At 52.7% G+C, this 21,008-nt stretch overlaps 1 protein-coding gene across 1 annotated transcript in view; it reads right to left on the minus strand.

The window, feature by feature from the left end:
- Positions 1 to 13,844, minus strand: part of ARHGEF10L (Rho guanine nucleotide exchange factor 10 like) — a 38,475-nt gene extending 24,631 nt beyond the window's left edge. Inside the window, 9 exon segments of the mRNA XM_059866475.1 lie at positions 621 to 729; positions 3,647 to 3,825; positions 5,138 to 5,221; positions 6,614 to 6,699; positions 7,263 to 7,290; positions 7,686 to 7,716; positions 7,718 to 7,902; positions 10,058 to 10,119; positions 13,672 to 13,844. Of these exon segments, the coding sequence (XP_059722458.1) occupies positions 621 to 729; positions 3,647 to 3,825; positions 5,138 to 5,221; positions 6,614 to 6,699; positions 7,263 to 7,290; positions 7,686 to 7,716; positions 7,718 to 7,902; positions 10,058 to 10,119; positions 13,672 to 13,706 (799 nt within the window). The 5' untranslated portion in view covers positions 13,707 to 13,844.
- Between the last annotated feature and the right edge of the window lie 7,164 nt (positions 13,845 to 21,008).

Genomic DNA, 21,008 nt, shown 5'->3' on the forward strand with positions numbered 1-21,008 from the left:
CAGGGATGGGGTTCCCAGAGGCTCCCTGGGGATGGGATCCCCTGGTTCTGGAGGGATGGGATTCCCTGGAGATGGGATTCCCAGAGGTTCCCTGGGGGTGGGATCCCTGGGGATGGGATCCCTGGTTCCATAGAGATGGAATCCCCAGGGTCCATAAGGATGGGAACCCCTGGTTCCAGAGGGATGGAATTCCCTGGGGATGGGATCCCAGAGGTTTCCTGGGGATGGGATCCCTGGGGTTCCCTGGGGATGGGATCCCAGAGGTTTCCTGGGGATGGGATCCCAGAGGTTCCCTGGGGATGGGATCCCTGGGGTTCCCTGGGGATGGGATCCCAGAGGTTCCCGGGGATGGGATGCCGGAGGTTCCCGGAGATGGGATCCCGGAGGTTCCCAGGGATGGGGTGCCGGAGGTTCCCGGGGATGGGATGCCGGAGGTTCCCGGGGATGGGATGCCGGAGGTTCCCGGGGATGGGATGCCGGAGGTTCCCGGGGATGGGATGCTGGAGGTTCCCGGGGATGGGATGCTGGAGGTTCCCGGGGATGGGGTGCCGGAGGTTCCCAGGGATGGGATGCCGGAGGTTCCCGGGGATGGGATGCCCGGGTCCCGGCGCGGCACCCACCTGGCCCCTCGCGGCGCTGCAGGAAGGTGACCCTGCGCAGCACGGCCATGCGCGTGCGCTCCAGCCCGTCCTTGGTGCCGCTGCGCGCCGCCCGCATCAGCTGCGACACCTGCAATGGGAACGGGGTCAGCACGGATGCACTGGGATCGCCGCAGGGATCAGCGCTGGGATCAGCACTGGGATCATCAGAGAGATCAGCGGGATCATCGCTGGGATCACAGGGAACACCAGGATACCACTGGGAACATCAGGATATCACTGGGGTCATCAGAGGGATCACAGGGGGCACCAGGATCACAGGGATCATCACCGAGATCACTGGGATTAGAGGAATCACAGGGGTCACTGGGATCTCAGGGATCAACAGGATCACCAGGATCATCACCGGGATTACAGGTGTCACAGGGATCACAAGGATCAATGGGAACATCACAGGGATCAGCAGGATCACAAGGATCATCACCAGGATCACTGGGATTGCAGGGATCCCCAGGATCACAGGGGATCAGGGATCACAGGGACCATCACTGGAATCACAGGGATCATCACCAGGATCACTGGGATCTCAGGGATCATCACTGGGATCAAAGGGGTCACCAGGATCATCACAAAGACCACAGGGATCATCAGGATAACAGGGATAGGGTAAGACCACCAGGATCACAGGGATAACAGGAATAACAGGGATCACAGGCATAACAAGGAAAACAGGGATCTCAGGGATCACTCAGGGACCTCAGGGATCAGGAAGCTCCAGGCTGCCCCAGGATCCGTCCCGGATCCAGCCCCTCAGGAAGATCCCTATAGCGCCATTCCCTGTTTTCCCAGCCGGGAGCAGCAGGCACAGGGCCGGGGCTCTGGGTTCCCCCCTGGATCCCCCCGGATCCCTCGGGATCCCGGCCATGGATTGCAGCAGCCGGGGCGGGGTCGTGCAGCGCAGCCAAGCGGGGCCAGGCAGGGAGGGGGGGGCGGCTCCGGCCCTTCCGCGCCGGGACGGGATGGGATGGGTGGGGCAGGGAAAGCAGGATCGGCCTTTCCCACCCCAAATCTGAGAGTTCTACCCCAAATCCAAGAGTTTCACACAAATCCAAGTGTTCTACCCCAAATCCCAGCAGTTCTAACCCAAGGAATACCAGCTGGGATGAGATGGGGTGGGAAAGGCTCTGCCCTGAGGTTCCACAATTCCCAAAATTCTCCTTCCTGAATTCCTTCCTTCCCTCCTGAACTCCTTCCTGAATTCCTGAATTTCTTCTTGAATTCCTGAATTCCTTCCCTTGTAAATTCCTTCCTGAAGTCTCGAATTCCTTCCTGAATTCCTGAACTCCTGATTTTCTTTGTGAATTTCTTCCTGAATTCTTTCCAAAATTCCTGAACTCATGATTTTCTTCCTGAATTCCTGAATTCCTTCCAGAATTCCTGAACTCATTATTTTCTTCCTGAACTCCCTCCTGTATCCCCGAATCCCGGCATTCCGATGCCTCGGGAAGCCCCGGGAGCTGCCGGACACGAGCGGCACCCCAGCAGCTCCAGGCTGATTTTCTGGGACAGGAATGGGATGGGCCCAGCCTGGATCCATTCCACAAGGGAATTCTATCCCCCCAGGCCAGGGATTTGGGGAATTTCGGGACGCAGGACGGGGTCGGTACCTTCCAATCGGATTTGTGCTTCAGCTCCTGCATTTCCTTCCCCCCAACTCTCAGAGCCAGGAGCTCCCGCTTAGTCCTGGCGCATTTTTCCTTGAGTTTATGGAGGTCTGGAGAGAGCTGAGCCCAAAGCAAAGCGGGAGAGCAGCAGAGCAGAGATCCCAGGAAGCAGCAAATGCAAAAAAACAGGAGAGATCATCCCAAAGGAGCAGGGAACAGCGGCAGCAGCCCGGAATTCCGGCTGGGAGCAGGCAGGGAGCGCAGGAGCAGCGGGGAAAGGAGAAACGGGAGGAACCATCCCAAAAATCCTGAAATGCCAGCTGGGATGGAGCAGGGAATGCAGCAGGAGCAGGGAAAGGCAGAGACGAGCTCAAAAACAGGAGAAATGACCCCAGAATTCCATCTGGGATGGAGCAGGGAGTGCAGCAGGAACAGCAGGGAAAGCAGCACAGAACAGGCAGCAGCATCCCAGAATTCCAGCTCAGGTGGAGCAGGGAGTGCAGGAACAGCAGGGAAGAGCTCAAAAACAAAAGAAATCATCCCAAAAATCCCATCTGGGAGCAAGCAGGGAGGGCAGAAGCAGGGAAAGACAGGGAGAGGATCCAAACCAGGAGGAATCATCCCAAAAATCCCGAAATTCCAGCTGGGAGAAAGCAGGCAGTGCAGGAGCAGCAGAGAGGCTCAAAACCAGGATAAATCATCCTGGAATTGTGGCTGGGATGGAGCAGGGAGTGCAGATGGGAAAGGCAGGGACAGCCCCAAAAGCAGGAGGAGCCATCCCAAAGCAGCAGGAACAGGCAGCAGCATCCCAAAATTCCGGCTGGGATGGAGCAGGGAGTGCAGCAGGAGCAGGGAAAGACAGGGAGAGGCTCCAGCAGGGAGAAAAATTAAAAGGGAAGGAGGAAACCGGAAAGAAAATTCCAGGAAAAACACAGCAGCATCTGCGGGATGCTCTGGTGCTTCCATGTAGGAGAATCCCAGGAAAAGCTGGGATGAGGATTCCAAGCAGGGATGAGAATTCCAAGGGAGGGATGGATGAGGATTCCAAAGGTTGGATGAGGGTTCCAAGGGATGGATGAGTGTTCCAAGGGAGGGATGAGGATTCCAAGGGATGGATGAGTGTTCCAAGGGATGGATGAGTGTTCCAAGGGATGGATGAGGATTCCAAGGGATGGATGGATGAGGATTCCAAGGGATGGATGAGTGTTCCAAGGGATGGATGAGTGTTCCAAGGGATGGATGAGGGTTCCAAGGGATGGATGAGGGTTCCAAGGGATGGATGAGGATTCCAAGGGATGGATGAGGATTCCAAGGGATAGATGAGGGTTCCAAGGGATGGACGAGGATTCCAAGGGATGGATGAGGATTCCAAGGGATGGGTACCTTGGGCTGGAACGCCGCGCGGAGCTTGGCCGGCTCGGCGTCCCGCCGGGATTCCGGCCGGGATTCCTCTCCGGACTCGCCCTCGCTGTAGCTCTCGAACTCGCTGGAGCTCCAGCCCAGGTCCTGCCCCAGGCGCGTCCCCTCCCCGCGCTGCACCTCGGCGTAGATCAGCCCCGCGCCTGCGGGACCAGAATTCCCAACGCATTCCCATCCCCGCTCCATTCCCGCTCCATTCCCATCCCCGCTCCATTCCCATCCCCGCTCCATTCCCATCCCTGCTGCATTCCCATCCCTGCTCCATTCCTGCTCCATTCCCATCCCTGCTCCATTCCCACTCCATTCCATTCCCATTCCCACTCCAAATCTCATTCCCACTCCATTCCCATCCCTGATGCATTCTCATCCCCGCTCCATTCCCATCCCTGCTGCATTCCCATCCCCGCTCCATTCCCATCCCTGCTGCATTCCCATCCCTGCTCCATTCCTGCTCCATTACCATCCCTGCTGCATTCCCACTCTATTCCATTCCCATTCCCACTCCAAATCTCATTCCCACTCCATTCCCATCCCTGATGCATTCCCATCCCTGCTCCATTCCCATCCCTGCTCCATACCCATTCCATTCCCATCCCTGCTCCATTCCCATTCCATTCCCATCCCTGCTCCATTCCCATTCCATTCCCATCCCCGCTCCATACCCATCCCCGCTCCATTCCCATTCCATTCCCATCCCTGCTCCATTCCCATTCCATTCCCATCCCCGCTCCATACCCATCCCTGCTCCATTCCCATTCCATTCCCATCCCTGCTCCATTCCATTCCATTCCCATCCCCACTCCATTCCCATTCCATTCCCATCCCTGCTCCATTCCCATTCCATTCCCATCCCCGCTCCATTCCCGTTCCATTCCCATCCCTGCTCCATTCCCATTCCATTCCCATCCCCATTCCAACTCCACTCCCATTTTCCTGCTCCATTCCCATTCCATTCCCATCCCCGCTCCATTCCCGTTCCATTCCCATCCCTGCTCCATTCCCATTCCATTCCCATCCCCATTCCAACTCCACTCCCACTTTTCCTGCTCCATTCCCGCTTTTCCCTGTGCTCCCAAGCCATGGGAATTCTGGGCTTTGTTTGGAAGGGAGTTGGGATGCATGGATGGATCCAGGAGACACTGATCCCCTGGGAGTGACGGGAATGAGGGGGATAGAGGAAGGGGAATGAGGGAGGAAGGAGAGGAAGGAGAATTTTGGGAATTGGGGAATCCTAGTGCAGAACTCCAAAATTCCCATTCTCTGGAACCCTCAGGGTCCTGCAGCCCTCTGGGAGCAGCTCCATCCCTCCCAGATCCTGGGATTTCCCTGGTTATTCCCACCCACAGCCTCCTGGAGAATGGGATTCTCCTTCTTGACAGAAAATGGGATGGGGGCCCCTGGAAAACCAGGAAGAGGCGGCTCCCGGCTGGAAAAGCAGGAAGAGCGCTCCCGTACCGTCCTGCTCCACATCCAGGCCCTCGCAGGGAACATCGTCGTAGATGACCTCGTCCTCCACCTCCGGGAAGGAGAAACGCTCCCCTGGAAACCCCAGGATCGGGATTGGGATCGGGATCAGCAACCCGGGACCCCAACGGAGTGCAGAAACCTTCCCGAGCCCACCGGGGGTTATCCCAGGGGTTATCCCGGGGGTTATCCCGGGGGTTATCCCAGGGGTTATCCCAGGGGTTATCCCGGGGGTTATCCCGGGGGTTATCCCGGGGGTTATCCCGGGGGTTATCCCAGGGGTTATCCCAGGGGTTATCCCGGGGGTTATCCCGGGGGTTATCCCAGCAGTTATCCCAGGGGTTATCCCAGCAGTTATCCCAGGGGTTATCCCAGGGGTTATCCCAGCAGTTATCCCAGGGGTTATCCCAGCAGTTATCCCGGGGGTTATCCCAAGGGTTATCCCGGGGGTTATCCCAAGGGTTATCTCAGGGATTATCCCAGGAGTTATCCCAGGGGTTATCCCGGGGGTTATCCCAGGGGTTATCCCGGGGGTTATCCCGGGGGTTATCCCGGGGGTTATCCCGGGGGTTATCCCGGGGGTTATCCCAGGGGTTATCCCAGGGGTTATCCCGGGGGTTATCCCGGGGGTTATCCCAGCAGTTATCCCAGCAGTTATCCCAGCAGTTATCCCGGGGGTTATCCCAGGGGTTATCCCAGGGGTTATCCCGGGGGTTATCCCAGGGGTTATCCCAGGGGTTATCCCAGCAGTTATCCCGGGGGTTATCCCAGGGGTTATCCCGGGGGTTATCCCAGGGGGTTATCCCAGGGGTTATCCCAGGGGTTATCCCAGCAGTTATCCCGGGGGTTATCCCAAGGGTTATCCCGGGGGTTATCCCAAGGGTTATCTCAGGGATTATCCCAGGAGTTATCCCAGGGGTTATCCCGGGGGTTATCCCAGCAGTTATCCCAGGGGTTATCCCAGGGGTTATCCCAGGGGTTATCCCGGGGGTTATCCCGGGGGTTATCCCGGGGGTTATCCCAGGGGTTATCCCAGGGGTTATCCCGGGGGTTATCCCGGGGGTTATCCCAGCAGTTATCCCAGCAGTTATCCCAGCAGTTATCCCGGGGGTTATCCCGGGGGTTATCCCAGCAGTTATCCCAGCAGTTATCCCGGGGGTTATCCTGGGGGTTATCCCAGGCATTATCCCGGGGGTTATCCTGGGGGTTATCCTGGGGGTTATCCCAGGGGTTATCTCAGGGGTTATCCCGGGGGTTATCCCAGGGGTTATCCCAGGGGTTATCCCAGGGGTTATCCCAGGGGTTATCCCGGGGGTTATCCCAGGGGTTATCCCAGGGGTTATCCCAGGGGTTATCCCAGGGGTTATCCCTGGGGTTATCCCAGGGGTTATCCCGGGGGTTATCCCAGGGGTTATCCCAGGGGTTATCCCAGGGGTTATCCCGGGGGTTATCCCAGCCTTTCCCCACCTCGGCAGATGCTCTCCCTCTTCCAGGTGCGGTTCCGGATCTGGGAATCTCCTCCGGCCTCACCGTTGCTCACCTGTGCTGGGATCCTGCGGGAGCATTCCAGGGAAAAATCCCTCAGGATGGGGGGCAAATCCCCCGGGATCGGGGGCTCCCAAAGCTCCCACCTGCTGTCAACCCCATTCCCACCAAAGGAACAAAATAAGGAATTTTTTTAAGGAATTTCCCCCCCATCTGCTCCTTGGGATCCCAGGATTTAGGGACATCCCAGATTTTTAGGAACGTTCTGAAAACATGCTCAGAGATGGTGGAAACGATCCCAAAATCCCAGAGTTCTCCTGCTCGGAGCTCTTTGAAATGCAGAGACGCTGGGGGAAACTGAGGCACGGCTGCAGCTGCGACATCAAACGGAGGGGACGGATCCCAAAGATCCATCACGGGACCCAAAATCCCACCAGAACACCTGGAATTCCCATAAAAACCTCCTGAAAACCCCCAAAATCCCAGGAAACTCCCTGGAAACCCCAGGAAACTCCCTGGAAATCCCACCAGAACCCCAAAACTCCTGGGAAATGCCACTAGAAGCCCCAAATCCCACCAGAACCCCCAAAATTCCCTGGGAATCCCACGAAATGCCCCAAATCCCACTCACCCTTCCTGGGTCTCCATCTCCAGCCCTTCTGCAGGGAAGGAAAGCAAAGAAAAACAATGCTGGCACCTCGGGATGTATCAGGAATACCGGGAATGAGCAGGAATTCCACATGGGAATGAGCAGGAATTCCACAGGAGAATACTGGGAATTCCACACTGGGAATACTGGGAACACTGGGAATTCCACGCTGGGACTGAACAGGAATTCCACAGGAGAATACTGGGAATTCCACATGGGAATGACCAGGAATTCCACATGGGAATACCGGGAACTCAATACCAGGAATAAACAGGAATTCCATACTGGGAATGAGCAGGAATTCCACACCAGGAATGAACAGGAATTCCACATTGGGAATGAACAGGAATTCCACACTGGGAATACCAGGAATTCCACACCAGGAATACCGGGAATGCTCCTCACCGGAGCTGGGTGGGCGCCGCCGGCGCGGGGGGCGCCTGGAGAGCGACGTCAGCACCGGGATCGGCTCCGGAATCAACTCTGGGATCAGGGCAGGGATCAGCTCCCGAATCCGAGTCCTCGTCCTCCCCCTCCTCCTCCTCCTCCTCGCTGTCCTCCAAGTCGAAGGCCTGGCCCAGCTCCTCCATCCCCGCGGGGCCGGGGGGATCCGGGGGGGATCCTGCGCGGGAACGGGCACGGAAAACATGGAATGGGCACAGGAGAGTGGGAAACGGGGATGGGGGGGATGGGGGGGGATGGAAAAGGGGATGGATGGAAAAAAGGGATGGAGGAAAAGAGGGATGGAGGAAAAAAGGGATGGAGATGGGAGATGAAAAGGGAGATGGAGACAAAGGAGGGAGGAGGATACAGGAGATGGAGGAGATGGAAAAGGGAGATGGAGGAGATGGAAAAGGAGATGGAGGAGATGGAAAAGGAGATGGAGGAGATGGAAAAGGAGATGGAGGAGATGGAAAAGGGAGATGGAGGAGATGGAAAAGGAGATGGAGGAGATGGAAAAGGAGATGGAGGAGATGGAGGAGATGGAGGAGATGGAAAAGGGGATGGAGGAGATGGAAAAGTGAGATGGAGGACATGGAAAAGGGAGATGGAGGAAACGGAGGAGATGGAAAAGGGAGATGGAGGAGATGGAAAAGGAGATGGAGGAGATGGAAAAGGAGATGGAGGAGATGGAGGAGATGGAGGAGATGGAAAAGGGGATGGAGGAGATGGAAAAGTGAGATGGAGGACATGGAAAAGGGAGATGGAGGAAACGGAGGAGATGGAAAAGGGAGATGAAGGAGATGGAAAAGGGAGATGGAGGAAAAGGGGGTGGAGATTAAGTGGGAGGAAAAAGGGGGATGGAGGTGGAGGAAGAGGAGGAAGAGGAGGATGAAGGGAAAGGGGAGGGAGGAGATAGAGGAAGGAAATGGAGGAAGAGGAGGGAGAAAAAGGGATGGAGGAGGAGAATGGGGATGGAGAAAACCAGGGAGGAGGGATGGAAATGGAGGATGGAAAAGAGGACAGAGGAGAGGGAAGAGGATGGGGGATGGAGGAGGAAAAGAGGGATGGAGATGGAGATGGAGATGGAGATGGAGATGGAGATGGAGATGGAGATGGAGATGGAGATGGAGATGGAGGGGAATGGGGCCAGAGTGAGGAGGAAAAGGGGGATGGAGGAAGAGGAGGAAGGAGGGGATGGAAATGGAGGAGACAGAATGGATGGAGGGGGAGGAAAATGAGAAGGGAGATGGGGGTAGAGGAGGGAGAAAAAAAGGGGATGGAGGGGAGATGGAGATGGGAAAAGCAGGGAAGGAGGAACGGAAATGGAAGATGGAAAAGGGGTTGGAGGAGGAAAAGGGGGATCGGCCCCACGGCATCAGGAATGACACGGACTCCAGGGCAGAAGCCCCAGCTTGTTGGAGCCCCTCCTTCGCACCCTGGCTGGTCACCAACCAACGCATCTCCCTCGGGGGCTGATCAGGGAGACCTCCCTGGGGGCAAACATCCGAGGAAAACAGCTCGCTCCAAACACCACCGGCAGATTTTCACCATTTGTTCACAATTCCCTCTCTCTGCCTCCCTAAAACTTCCCAGACCACTCCATGGGAAAGTTTATCCAGCTTCCCCTCTCCCTGAGCAGGCTGTCACATCCACAGGGGATGGAGGAGGAGAGGGAAAAGGGGCATGGGAATGGAGGAAAAGGGGAGGGAGATGGAGAATGGGAGGGAACAGGGAGGGAGAGGGATGGGAACGGACACGGGAATGGGGGGAGGGAACCAGAGAACCAGGGAACAGGGAACCAGGGAACAGGGAAATAGGGAATCAGGGAATCAGGGAATCAGGGAAATAGGGAATCAGGGAAATAGGGAATCAGGGAAATAGGGAATTAGGGAGTCAGGGAAATAGAGAATCAGGGAACAGGGAAATAGGGAACAGGGAAATAGGGAACCAGGGAAATAGGGAACCAGAGAAATAGGGAATAGGGGAGTCAGGGAAATAGGGAACTGGGGAATCAGGGAACAGGGAAATAGGCAAACAGGGAATCAGGGACAGGGAAACAGGGAAGCAGGGAAACAGGGAATAGGGGAGTCAAGGAAATAGGGAATAGGGGAATCAGGGAATTGGGGAAATAGGGAACCAGGGAACCAGGGACAGAGCACAGGACCAGCAGCCCCCAGGATCCAAGAGCCCTGCAGGTTTTCCCAATCCCGAGAGGCTCCAGCTGGGATATCTGGGATACCCTGGGTGCTGCTCCCTCCTTCCCACCCCGGGCTGGCTGTCCCATTCCCAAAATTCCCAAATCCCTGAATTCCCAAAGCCGAGGCTGACAGTACCTACTGCGGGCGGGGGGGGGCGAGGCCATGGCGGGGGGGGCTCAGCTGCTCCAGGGGCGTTCCTGCGGAAAACAGGGAAAAGGGTTGGAAAAGGGGGAAAAAGGGTTGGGAAAGGGGGAAAAGGGTTGGGAAAGGGGGGAAAAGGGTTGGGAAAGGGGGGAAAAGGGTTGGGAAAGGGGAAAAAGGGTTGGGAAAGGGGTAAAAGGGTTGGGAAAGGGGGAAAAGGGTTGGGAAAGGGGAAAAACAATTGGGAAAGGGTGGGAAAAGGGTTGGGAAAGGGTTGGGAAAGGGGGAAAAAGGTTTGGGTAAGGGGAGAAGGTTTGGAAAAGGGGGAAAAGGTTGGGAAAGGAGAAAAAAGGTTGGAAAAGGGGAAAAGGAGGAAAAAGGGTTGGGAAAGGGTTGGGAAAGGCGGATCAGCCCCAATCCCCGCCCTGGAAAGGACCAGGAGGCTCCAACTCGGGCAGGGAGCTGGGAATGGCTCAGGGAGAATTTATCCCAGGAATTGCAGCTCCCGCTGCCAGGGAAGGGTGGGAAGCGCCAGGATCTGTCCGGGATCGATGCAGGGATCGATGGAGCATCCGCCTGGAAAGCGGAGAGCGCCTGGAGGGCACCGGGAAGGGCAGCAAGGTCGGAGCCTTGGGATGGTCCCAAGGGATGATCCCAGGAAAGGTTGGGATCTTCCCTCCTGGAATTCTTTTCCTGGAGTGGGAACTTCTCCTGGGTCACCCCACCTGGGAATTTTCCCTGTGGATGCAACGCCAAGCGAGCCAGAAATCCAGGAGAAGAATCCACCAAAAAACTGGGAGAAGAATCCCCAAAAACCGTGAGAAAAATCTCCAAAAAATGAAGTGAATCCACAAAAAAATGGGAGAAGAATTTCCAAAATCCCAGGAGAAGAATCCCCAAAAACTGGGAGGAAAAATCCCCCAAAAAACAGAGGAATTCACAAAAACCCAGGAGATCAATCCCCAAAAACCAGGAGATGAATCCACAAAAAAAAACAGGAGACCAATCCACAAAGAAATGGGAGATGAATCCCCAAACACCAGGACAAGAATTTCCAAAATCCCAGAAGAATCCTGAAAAACCAGGGGAAGAATCCCCAAAATCCCAGGGAAGCTCCAGAGCCGGAGGTTCCCGGGACACCAAGAATTCCCAGTTTCTGCAGCGCCAGAAAAAGCCTCAAAGTTGGGAATCCTCAGGAAAAACAACCCCAGGATTGGGATCAGGAGCGGGATCCGGCCTCTTCCCGCTCCGGGTCCCTCTCCCAGCGGGAATCGCAGCCCATCCCAAATTTATCCAGGGAAAAGGTCACTCCCGTTTGGAGCGCTGAGCTCAGCCCAGCCCAGCCCAGATTTATCCCAGGCCTCCAAAATAATCCTGGGATTGGGATGGATCCAAGGGAAAAAGGGATTTTTCCCAGAGTGTTCTGCACTGTCAGGGGTGGGAACATCCCGGGAGAGAAACGGATCCCGTGGGATGAGGGAAAAATGGGATCTGTGGGAATGCACAGGGAGAGGAAGAGCGGGAAGCGGGAAAATCCAGGGGTGGGGGATGGGAATGGGGAATGGGGATTCTGGGAGCTGCTGGGGATCCATGGAAATAAACCGGGAGAGGAAAATTGGGAAGCAGGAGTCCATGGAAATAAACTGGGAGAGGAAAATCAGGATTCAGGATAATCCAGGGATGTGGGGATGGGGAATCATCCCTGGGAGTTTTGGGAGCTGCAAGAGATCCATGGAAATAAATTAGGAGAGGAAAAACGGGAAGCAGGATCCATGGAAATGAAGTGGGGCAGGAAAAAGGGGATGCAGAAGAACCCAGGGATGTTGGGATGGGGATGGGAAGATCCCTGGGAATGGGGATTCCTAAGCAGGCCCAAGCCCTGGGAACAGCAGGATCCAAACCCCGGCCCAGCCCGGCCTCTCCCATCCCGGGGTATTTTTATCCTGGGATATTTTTATCCCTGGCACCAGAGCTGCTGCCTGGGGGAGCCGCTGATGGATCTGCCCCATGATCATCCCAGGGATCCATATCCATCCTGGGATCATCCCAGGGATCCAGATCCATCCTGGGATCATCCTGAGTCCTTCCCGTGGATCCAGATCCATCCCAGGACCATCCCAGGGATATGGACCCAGATCTGCCCTGGGATCATCCTGGGGATCCAAATCCATCCTGGGATCCTCTCAGGGATCTGGATCCATCCCAGGACCATCCCACGGATCCGGAATCATCCCACTGGGATTGGATCAGGGATTGGGAACAGTGGGGGGAAATCCAGGATCCATCCCAGAAGGGAATCTCGGATCCATCCCAGTGGGAAATCCAGGATCCAAACTTGTGGGAAATCTGGGATCCATCCCAGCAGGAAATCCGGGATCCATCCCAGTGGGATTTGCTGGGAATCTGCCCCGCCCTGCTGCTAATCCCAGGAACAAATAACTGGGAATCAACAACTGGGAATCAATAAATAATAATCTCCCCCAAAATCCCCTTCATTTGGCCCCAAAAATTCCCTTTATTTTTCCCCAAAATTCCCCTCATTTTCCCCAAAACTCCCTTTCATTAGGCCCCAAAATTCCTTTTATTTACCAAAAAAGAATTCCTTTCATTTGTCCCAAAATCCCCTTTATTTGTCCCAAAATCCCCTTTATTTTTGTTACCGACGGGAACCTCCCTTCCCATTCCCGGCTTTTTGGGAGTTTTAAATCCAATCCTTAGGGGAAAACTGGGAATTTTTGCGTGGGAATAACAGCGGGAACAGCCAGCACAGTGGGGAGGGCTCATCCCAATGGGAAAACCTCTGGATATTGGAATATGGGGGTGGGAAAGGGGATCTGGGAGTGGGAACGGGGATTTCCGTGGATCCGTGGATTCGGGGGTGGATCCAGGGATTTAGGGGTGGTAATGGACATTTCTGGGTGAATCCATGGATTTGGGGTGGGAATGGGGATTTCCGGGTGGATCCAGGGATTTGAGGCAGATTTTTGGGAAGCAGGGGCAGCAGGAAAATCGGGAATGGCTGTGACAGCAGCGAGCACCGGGCAGGCTCTTCCCGCCGGGAAAACCTCTGGATGCGGGAATTTGGGGGTGGAAATGGGGATTAGGGGCTGGATCCAGGGATCTGGGGCTGGATCCGGGGATTTGGGGCTGAATCCAGGGATCTGCAGCTGGATCCAGGGATCTGGGGCTGGATCCGGGGATTTGGGGCTGAATCCAGGGATCTGCAGCTGGATCCAGGGATCTGGGGCTGGATCCGGGGATTTGGGGCTGAATCCAGGGATCTGCACCTGGATCCTGGGATCTGGGGCTGGATCCGGGGATTTGGGGCTGAATCCAGGGATCTGCAGCTGGATCCAGGGATCTGGGGCTGGATCCGGGGATTTGGGGCTGAATCCAGGGATCTGCACCTGGATCCTGGGATCTGCACCTGGATCCAGGGATTTGGGGCTGGATCCAGGGATTTGGGGCTGGGTTTTTGGGAAGCAGGGGCGGCAGGAAAAGCGGGGATGGCTGGGGAAGGGGGCAGCCGGGAAAAGCCCTGGAAGTTGGGGGCTGGGGGCGGATCCCGGGCGGATCCCGGGATTTCGGGGAGCCGGGAATGCGCTGACCTGGGCAGGCCGCGGCCGCCGCTCGGTGTCCGCATGGGCCGCGGGCCGGGAAGGGCCGATCCCGGCGGGATCCGCTGCCCGCGGGATCCCGGGATCCTCCCGGGGCTCTCCCGGCTCCCGGGGCTCGGCCCGCAATTCCCGAAGCGCGGCGGGAGCGCCGGGCCCGGCCCGGAGCCGCTTCCAGCGGAGCGAGGGATGCCGGGATTTGGGAATCATCGCCTTCCCTCCTCCCCTTCCTCCCCTTCCTCCTCCTCCTCGTCCTCCTTCCCTGCCTTTCCTCTTCCTGCTCTTCCCGCTTTTCCTGCCTTTCCTCCTCCCGCTTCTCCTGTTTTTCCTGCTCCTCTTTTCCCTCCTTTTTCTCCTCCTTTTCCTGCTTTTCCTCCTCCCGCTTTTCCTGCTCCTCCTTTTCCTGCTTCTTCTGCTTTTCCTGCTTTTCCTTCTTCTCTTTTTCCTCCTTTTCCTCCTCCTCCTTTTCCTGCTTTTCCTGCTCCTCCTTTTCCTTCTCTTCCCTTTGCTGCTTTTCCTTCTTCTCTTTTCCCTCCCTTTCCTCTTCCTCCCTTTCCTTCTTTTCCTGCTTTTCCTCCTCCTGCTTTTCCCGCTTTTCCAGGTCTTGCAAGGGAAAACCTTTCCCGGATTATTTTTGGGAAGCAGCAAAAGCCTGCACGGGGCTTTGTGAATTAAAGGAAATTTTCCTGGGTTTTTGGGGAATTGAAATGATTTTTCCTGATTTTTCCTGGTTTTTTTTTTTTTTTTTTTTTTTTTCTTCTGAGAATTAAACTGATTTTTCTGGAGCTTTTTTCCTGGGATTAAAGTGAATTTTCCTGTTTTATTTTGTTTTTTCTGGGAATTTGAGTGTTTTTCCTGGAGCTTTTTCCAGGGATTTAAAGGGATTTTTTTTTAAGTTTTTTTCCTGGAAATAAAGTTAATTTTCCTGGTTTGTTTTTTTGTTTTTGTTTTGTTGTTGTTAATTTATTTGGGGGGGGGGGGGGTGTGTTTTGGTTTTTTTTCCCCAGAAATTAAAGTGGTTTTTCTGGAGTTTTATCCTGGGATTTACAGTGATTTTCCCAGAGTTTTGTGGGATTTTAAGTGATCTTTCTGGAGGTTTTTCCTGGAATTTCCAGGGATTTTGCCTGGGATTTACACTGATTTTCCAGGAGTTTTTTGGAAATTACAGTAATTTTTCCAGACCTTATTTCCAGCCCCCCTGTCCCAGCCCAGACCCGGAGATGCCTCCCGGGATGTGGGAACACTGATCCCAAAAATCCCCCTCTGGAGAGGCCGGGGGGAGCAGAGCACAGCTGGGTTTGGGATAGCTCCAACCCCTTGGAAAAATCCTGGAATTCCAGACCTTGGATCTTCCATCCCAAGGGGATCAGCCTTGGGATCCAACCCTTGCCAGGTGCTTTTTTGGGATCCAACCCTTTCCCAACGTTTTTATTGGGGCTGATCGAACCCTTTCCCACAGGTTTTTTTTGGAATCCAACCCTTTCCTGATGGTTTTTTGGGTGTTTATTTTGGGGGGATCCAACCCTTTCCTGGTGTTTTTTCTTGGAATCCAACCCTTTCTCACAGTTTTTTTGGGATCCAGTCCTTTCCTGCAGCTTTTTGGGGGAGATCCAACCCTTTCCCACAGTGTTTTTAATTTAGGATCCAACCCTTTCCCACAGGTTTGTTTTGGTGTGGGTGTTTGTTTTTTTTTTTTTGGGGGGGGGGGGTTCCAACCCTTTCCCACAGTTTTTTTGGGGGATCCAACCCTTTCCCACAGTTTCTTTGGGGGTTCCAACCCTTTCCCACAGTTTTTTTGGGGGATCCAACCCTTTCCTGCAGCTTTTTGGGGGGGATCCAACCCTTTCCCACAGTTTTTTTGGGATCCAACCCTTTCCCACAGGTTTTTTTTGATCCAACCCTTTCCCGGTGTTTTTTTGGGATCGGGGATGAACACACCCCAAATCCGCCCCTCCAGAGCCCCCCGCCCCGGGCGCGCATTCCCGACCCATTCCCGGTTTTCCGGCCTCCCCCATCCCAAAAAAGCTCACCTGGGCTGGGAGAAGCGGGAGCGCGCCGGGAATTTCCGCGCGGAGCGGCGGCCGGGCCGGGCTCGGGCGGGGCCAGGCGGGAGCGGGGCCGGGCTCCAGCCGAGCCTGAAATTCCAGGGGATCATTCCAGGGGATCGGCCGGGCGTGCGGGGAGCCGGGACCGCACCGGGAAGTGATCCGAGCTGGGATTTTGGGATGGGGAATGCACCGGGAAGAGATCTGAGCTGGGATTTCTGATGGGGAATCCACCGGGAAGAGATCCAAGCTGGGATTTCTGATGGGGAATTCATGGGAATTATCCGAGCTGGGATTTTGGGATGGGGAATTCATGGGAATTATCCGAGCTGGGATTTCTGAGGGGGGATCCACCGGGAATTGATCTGAGCTGGGATTTCGGGATTGGGAATCCACCGGGAAGTGATCTGAGCTGGGATTTTGGGATGGGGAATTCACTGGGAATTATCCAAGCTGGGATTTTGGGATGAGGAATTCAGGGAATGACCTAAGCTGGGATTTCTGATGGGGAGTCCACCAGGAATTGATCCAAGATGGGATTTCTGATGGGGAATTCACTGGGAATTGTCCATCTGGAATTTTGGGATGAGGAATTAATGGGAATTGTATAGCCAGGATTTCTGCATGGGGAATTATCTAGCCTGGGATTTTGGGATGGGGAATCCACTGGGAAGTGATCCGAGCTGGGATTTTGGGATGGGGAATCCACTGGGAATTGTCCAGCTGGGATTTCTGGATGTGGGATCCCCCCCAGAGCGGCTCCATGGCCGGGGCAGGGCAGAACCAGGAAATGATCCCAAAAAACCCCAGGAGTGACTTTTCCAGGGGTTTTCCAGGCAGGTCAGGGGGGTTTGATGGCTCCTGGCTTGGGGAAAAAAATCCCAAAAGTTCAGCAAGGTGGGTTGGATCAGCCTGGAAAAAATTGGGATGGAGAGCTTGGAATGAGGTCAGGTCACAGGGGTGGGATCCTGCCCATGGACCCCAGATCCAGGGAAAACTGGGAATTATCAGGCCAGGATGGGTCACAGGGGTCAGATCCCACTCATGGATCCTGGATCCAGGGAAAATTTGGGATGCACAGCTGGAGATGGGGTGATTCCACAGGAATTGGATCCAGGGAAATGGGGGGTGCAGAGCTGGGGATGGGCTCAGCCTCCATGGACACGGCCGTGGATCCTGGATCCAGGGAAAACTGGGAATGGGATCCTGTTGGGAACTGGGCCCCAGGGGCCGGATCCCAGTGGTGGATCCCAGAATTCCCTAGGACGTTGGGATATGAAATTCCCTGGGACACTGGGAACGGGGTCCCAGGGCTGGGATCCTGGAATTTCCCCGGGATGTTGGGATGTGGAATTTGCCGGAATGTTGGGAATGTGGAATTCCCGGGGATGTTGGGAACAGGGTCCCAGGGCTGAGATCCTGGAATTCCCCAGGATTTTGGGAATGAGGAATTCCCAGGATGTTGAGAACGGGGTCCCAGGGCTGGGATCCCAGAACTCCCGGGATTTTGGGTTCCCAGCCCTGCCCAGCCCTCCCCCTCCCGCTGGGCGCCAACCCATGCAGATGTATGCAAATGTATGCAAATGAGGGGCGGGGACCGCCCGAACCGGTCTGGGCGGGATCCGGGCGGAGCCGGGAATGGGAAACATCCGGGCGGGACCGGGCGGGCCTGAGCTCCGCCTCGGCTGCCCCGGGATCACCCCCGGGATCACCCCGGGAACACCGCCGGGATCACCCCCTGGATCACCCCCTGGATCACCCCCGGGAACAGCCCCGGGATCACCGCCGGGATCACCCCCGGGATCACCCCGGGATCACCTCCGGGATCACCCCCGGGAACACCCCTGGGATCAGCCCCGGGATCACCCCGGGATCACCCCGGGATCACCTCCGGGAACACCCCCGGGATCCCCGCCGGGATCACCCCCGGGATCAGCCCCGGGATCAGCCCGGCCCTGCCCCGCTCGGCCCGCGGTTCGGGTCCGCTCCGGGTCCGTGCCCAATCGCCGCTGACATCAGCCTCGGGTTTGGGTCCTGGGCCCTGAGTCACACACCCGGAGCTGGAGCTGGAGCTGGAGCTGGAGTCGGAGTTTAGTTATAGTTAGAGTTTAGTTAGAGTTATAGTTATAGTTAGAGTAGGAGTTGGAGTTAGAGTTGGAGTTGGAGTTGTGTACATTTATAGTTATCGGTATGTTTGTATATGTTTATAGTTATAGTTGTATATATTTCTATTTGTATTTATATTTATAATTGTGTTTGTAGTCATAGTTATAGTTATAGTTGTATTTGCATATATTTATATTTATAGTTATATTTGCATATATTTCTATTTCTAGTTATAGTTTAGTTACAGTTATAGTTGTATATATTTATAGTTATAGTTATAGTTGTATATAATTCTATTTGTATTTATATTTATAATTGTATTTGTAGTCATAGTTTATAGGTTAGTTTTAGTTTTAGTTATAGTTGTAGTTTAGTTATAGTTATAGTTGTATTTGCATATATTTATATTTATAGTTATAGTTAGTTATATTTGCATATATTTATAGTTATAGTTTAGTTATAGTTATAGTTGTATATATTTATATTTATAATTTAGTTATATTTATATACTTATATTTTATATTTATATTTCCCATGGATATTTATTAAAATTAATTTCATATATTTAGATTTACATGTATAATTATGTTCATAAAATTAATTTTATTTATATTTATATTTATAAAATTATTTATATTTATATTTATATTTATCTTAATTTAGTTTTAGTTTTCATTTTAGTTTCGTTTTTATATTCCTATACTTACCGTTATATTTATATCAATATTTCCAATATGTTTATATTTAATTACACATTTTGATTTTAAAGTTTCTATTTACAAGTACACCTTTATGTTTATTATTTATAATTTATATTGTCTATTCCTAGTTATACTGCTATATTTATAATTTATATTTGTATTTTGGTGGTGTTTATATTTGTATTTGTATTTGAATTCATGTTTAGATTCAAATTTAGCTTTGTATTTGATATTTATATTTACATCTATACATTTATATTGATACTTATGCTTTATATTTTATGTCCTGTATTTATATTCCTATTTATAGTTACTGTTATATTTACATTTGTACTTGTGTTCGTGTTTATATTCAAATTCCCCTTTGTATTTTGATTTTTATGTTTATACTTACACGTACAAGATTTTTATTTATATTTATATTTTATGTTCATATTTACACTTGTATTTGTGTTTGTATTCAAATTTATCTTTGTATTCTTATTTTTAATTTAAACTTATATTCATACCCGCATTCATGTTTATATTTATTTTAAAACTTATATTTACAACTTTACATTTATCTTAAAGATTTCTGTTTGTGTTTGTGTTTATATTTTTATTTCTATGATTTTGTTATATTTCTGGTTTATATTTCTATTTATACTTTCTTATTTATATTCACACTTATATTTTGTTTTTATTTACCTTTACCTTTATATTTATATTTATATGTAATTTATATTTATATTTGTACTTGTATTTACATGTAATTTATATTTGTATTTGTGTTTATATGTAATTTATATTTATATTTATATTTGTGTTTGTATTTATATTTGTATTTATATTCCTGTTTAGGTTCATATCCACTTTTCTATTTCTTTTAAAGTTTATGTTTATAACTTTACATCTCCATTCAAATTTCCATTTCTAGATTTACATCTATTTAAATATGTCAATATTCAAATTTCCTCATTTGAATACATATTTAATGAATCCATCCAGAGCTTTCCACGCACATCCATTAGCACTAATCAGGACTGTTAATTACCCGCGTTAATGAGGCAGGGAATGGCCTCCATTCCCAGAAATTCCGGGATTTCCCTGGCATTCCCGCCACGGGAGGCTGCCCCTGCTGGATCCCTCCCCCAGGAGTATCCCAGCTTTTCCAGGGATTATTCTCGAGTTAAACACCGGGATTTTCACAGAAATCCATGGAATTAATTCTGGCATCATTCCCACTTTTCCCAGGAATATCCCAGCTTTTCCAGGGGCTTTGGGATTATTCTCCACTTAAACACCGGGATTTTCACAGAAATCCATGGAACTGAGGGGCTTTCATGGCATCGTTCCCATCCTTCCCAAGGAATATCCCAACTTTTCCAGAGGATTTTGGGAGTGTTTTTGAGTTGAACACCTGGATTTGGACAGAAATCCATGGAATTGAGGGGCTGGAGCTGCTCCAGGGATGCCCTTTCCTGCCATCATTCCCTGGAAAGTTTTGGAACAACTTTCCCAAGGAATATCCCAACCTTTCCAAAGGATTTTGGGAATGTTTATTAACTCAACACCAGGATTTGGGCAGAAATCCATGGAATTGTGGGGCTTTAATTGCATCATTCCCACCCTTCCCAAGGAATATCCCAACTTTTCCAGAGGATTTTGGGACATGGAACACCTGGAATTTGGCCATGGAGCCCCCGTTTCCTCCATCATTCCCTGGAAATCCCCAGAGCCCCTTTCCCAAGGGGGTTTTTGGGAATGGCTCCCATGGAATGCCTGGGATCTACTCCCCTGGAATTCTCAGCCTGGAGGGAATCTGGGATGGATCCCTGGGATCTGCAGGAGGCAGGAGAGGGGCAGGGCCGGACCTGATCCCTGATCCCACTTTTCTGGTCCCAAATCCCTCGTCACAGCTCGGAAGTGGAGTGGATCCAGAATTCCAACTCAGCCCTTGCTCCTTCCAAAGAAATTCCCAGCACGTTCCCACCAAACCCTACAAATTCCCAGCCAGGCCTTGGATCCGCTCCATCCCAAACTAAATCCTGGGAAAATCCCGTTTGTGTCACCCAGAGCCTCCGCAGCTCCTGGAAAACCTCTGGAGCTGCAGCTGGGCTGGAAAAGGAGCCTGGGAAGGGCCTGGCATGGATCTCGTCCCTGAATCCCACAGATCCCAACCCCATGGATCTCTTGACTATCCCATCCAGGGATCCCTGGGAAGCGGATCTGAGGTTATCCCAGGTGTGACCGTACAAATCCCTGAATCCCAGAGATCCCAATCCCGTGGATATCCCAATCCCACGGCTATCCCAGATCCCATCCCCATGGCTATCCCAGATCCCACCCGGGAAGCTCCGGGGTTATCCCGGGTCAGCCGTTCCCGTTCCCGCTCCCTCGGAGCCGCGGCAATTCCAGTTTTTCCGTCTCCCAGTAAAACCGGTTCCAGCCGGCCTGTCCCGGCCTGCCCCGACATTCCCGGCTCCCTATAAATTCCGGC

The sequence above is a fragment of the Haemorhous mexicanus genome, chromosome 23 (genome assembly GCF_027477595.1).
Source record: "Haemorhous mexicanus isolate bHaeMex1 chromosome 23, bHaeMex1.pri, whole genome shotgun sequence".
NCBI classification, from domain to species: Eukaryota; Metazoa; Chordata; class Aves; order Passeriformes; family Fringillidae; genus Haemorhous; species Haemorhous mexicanus.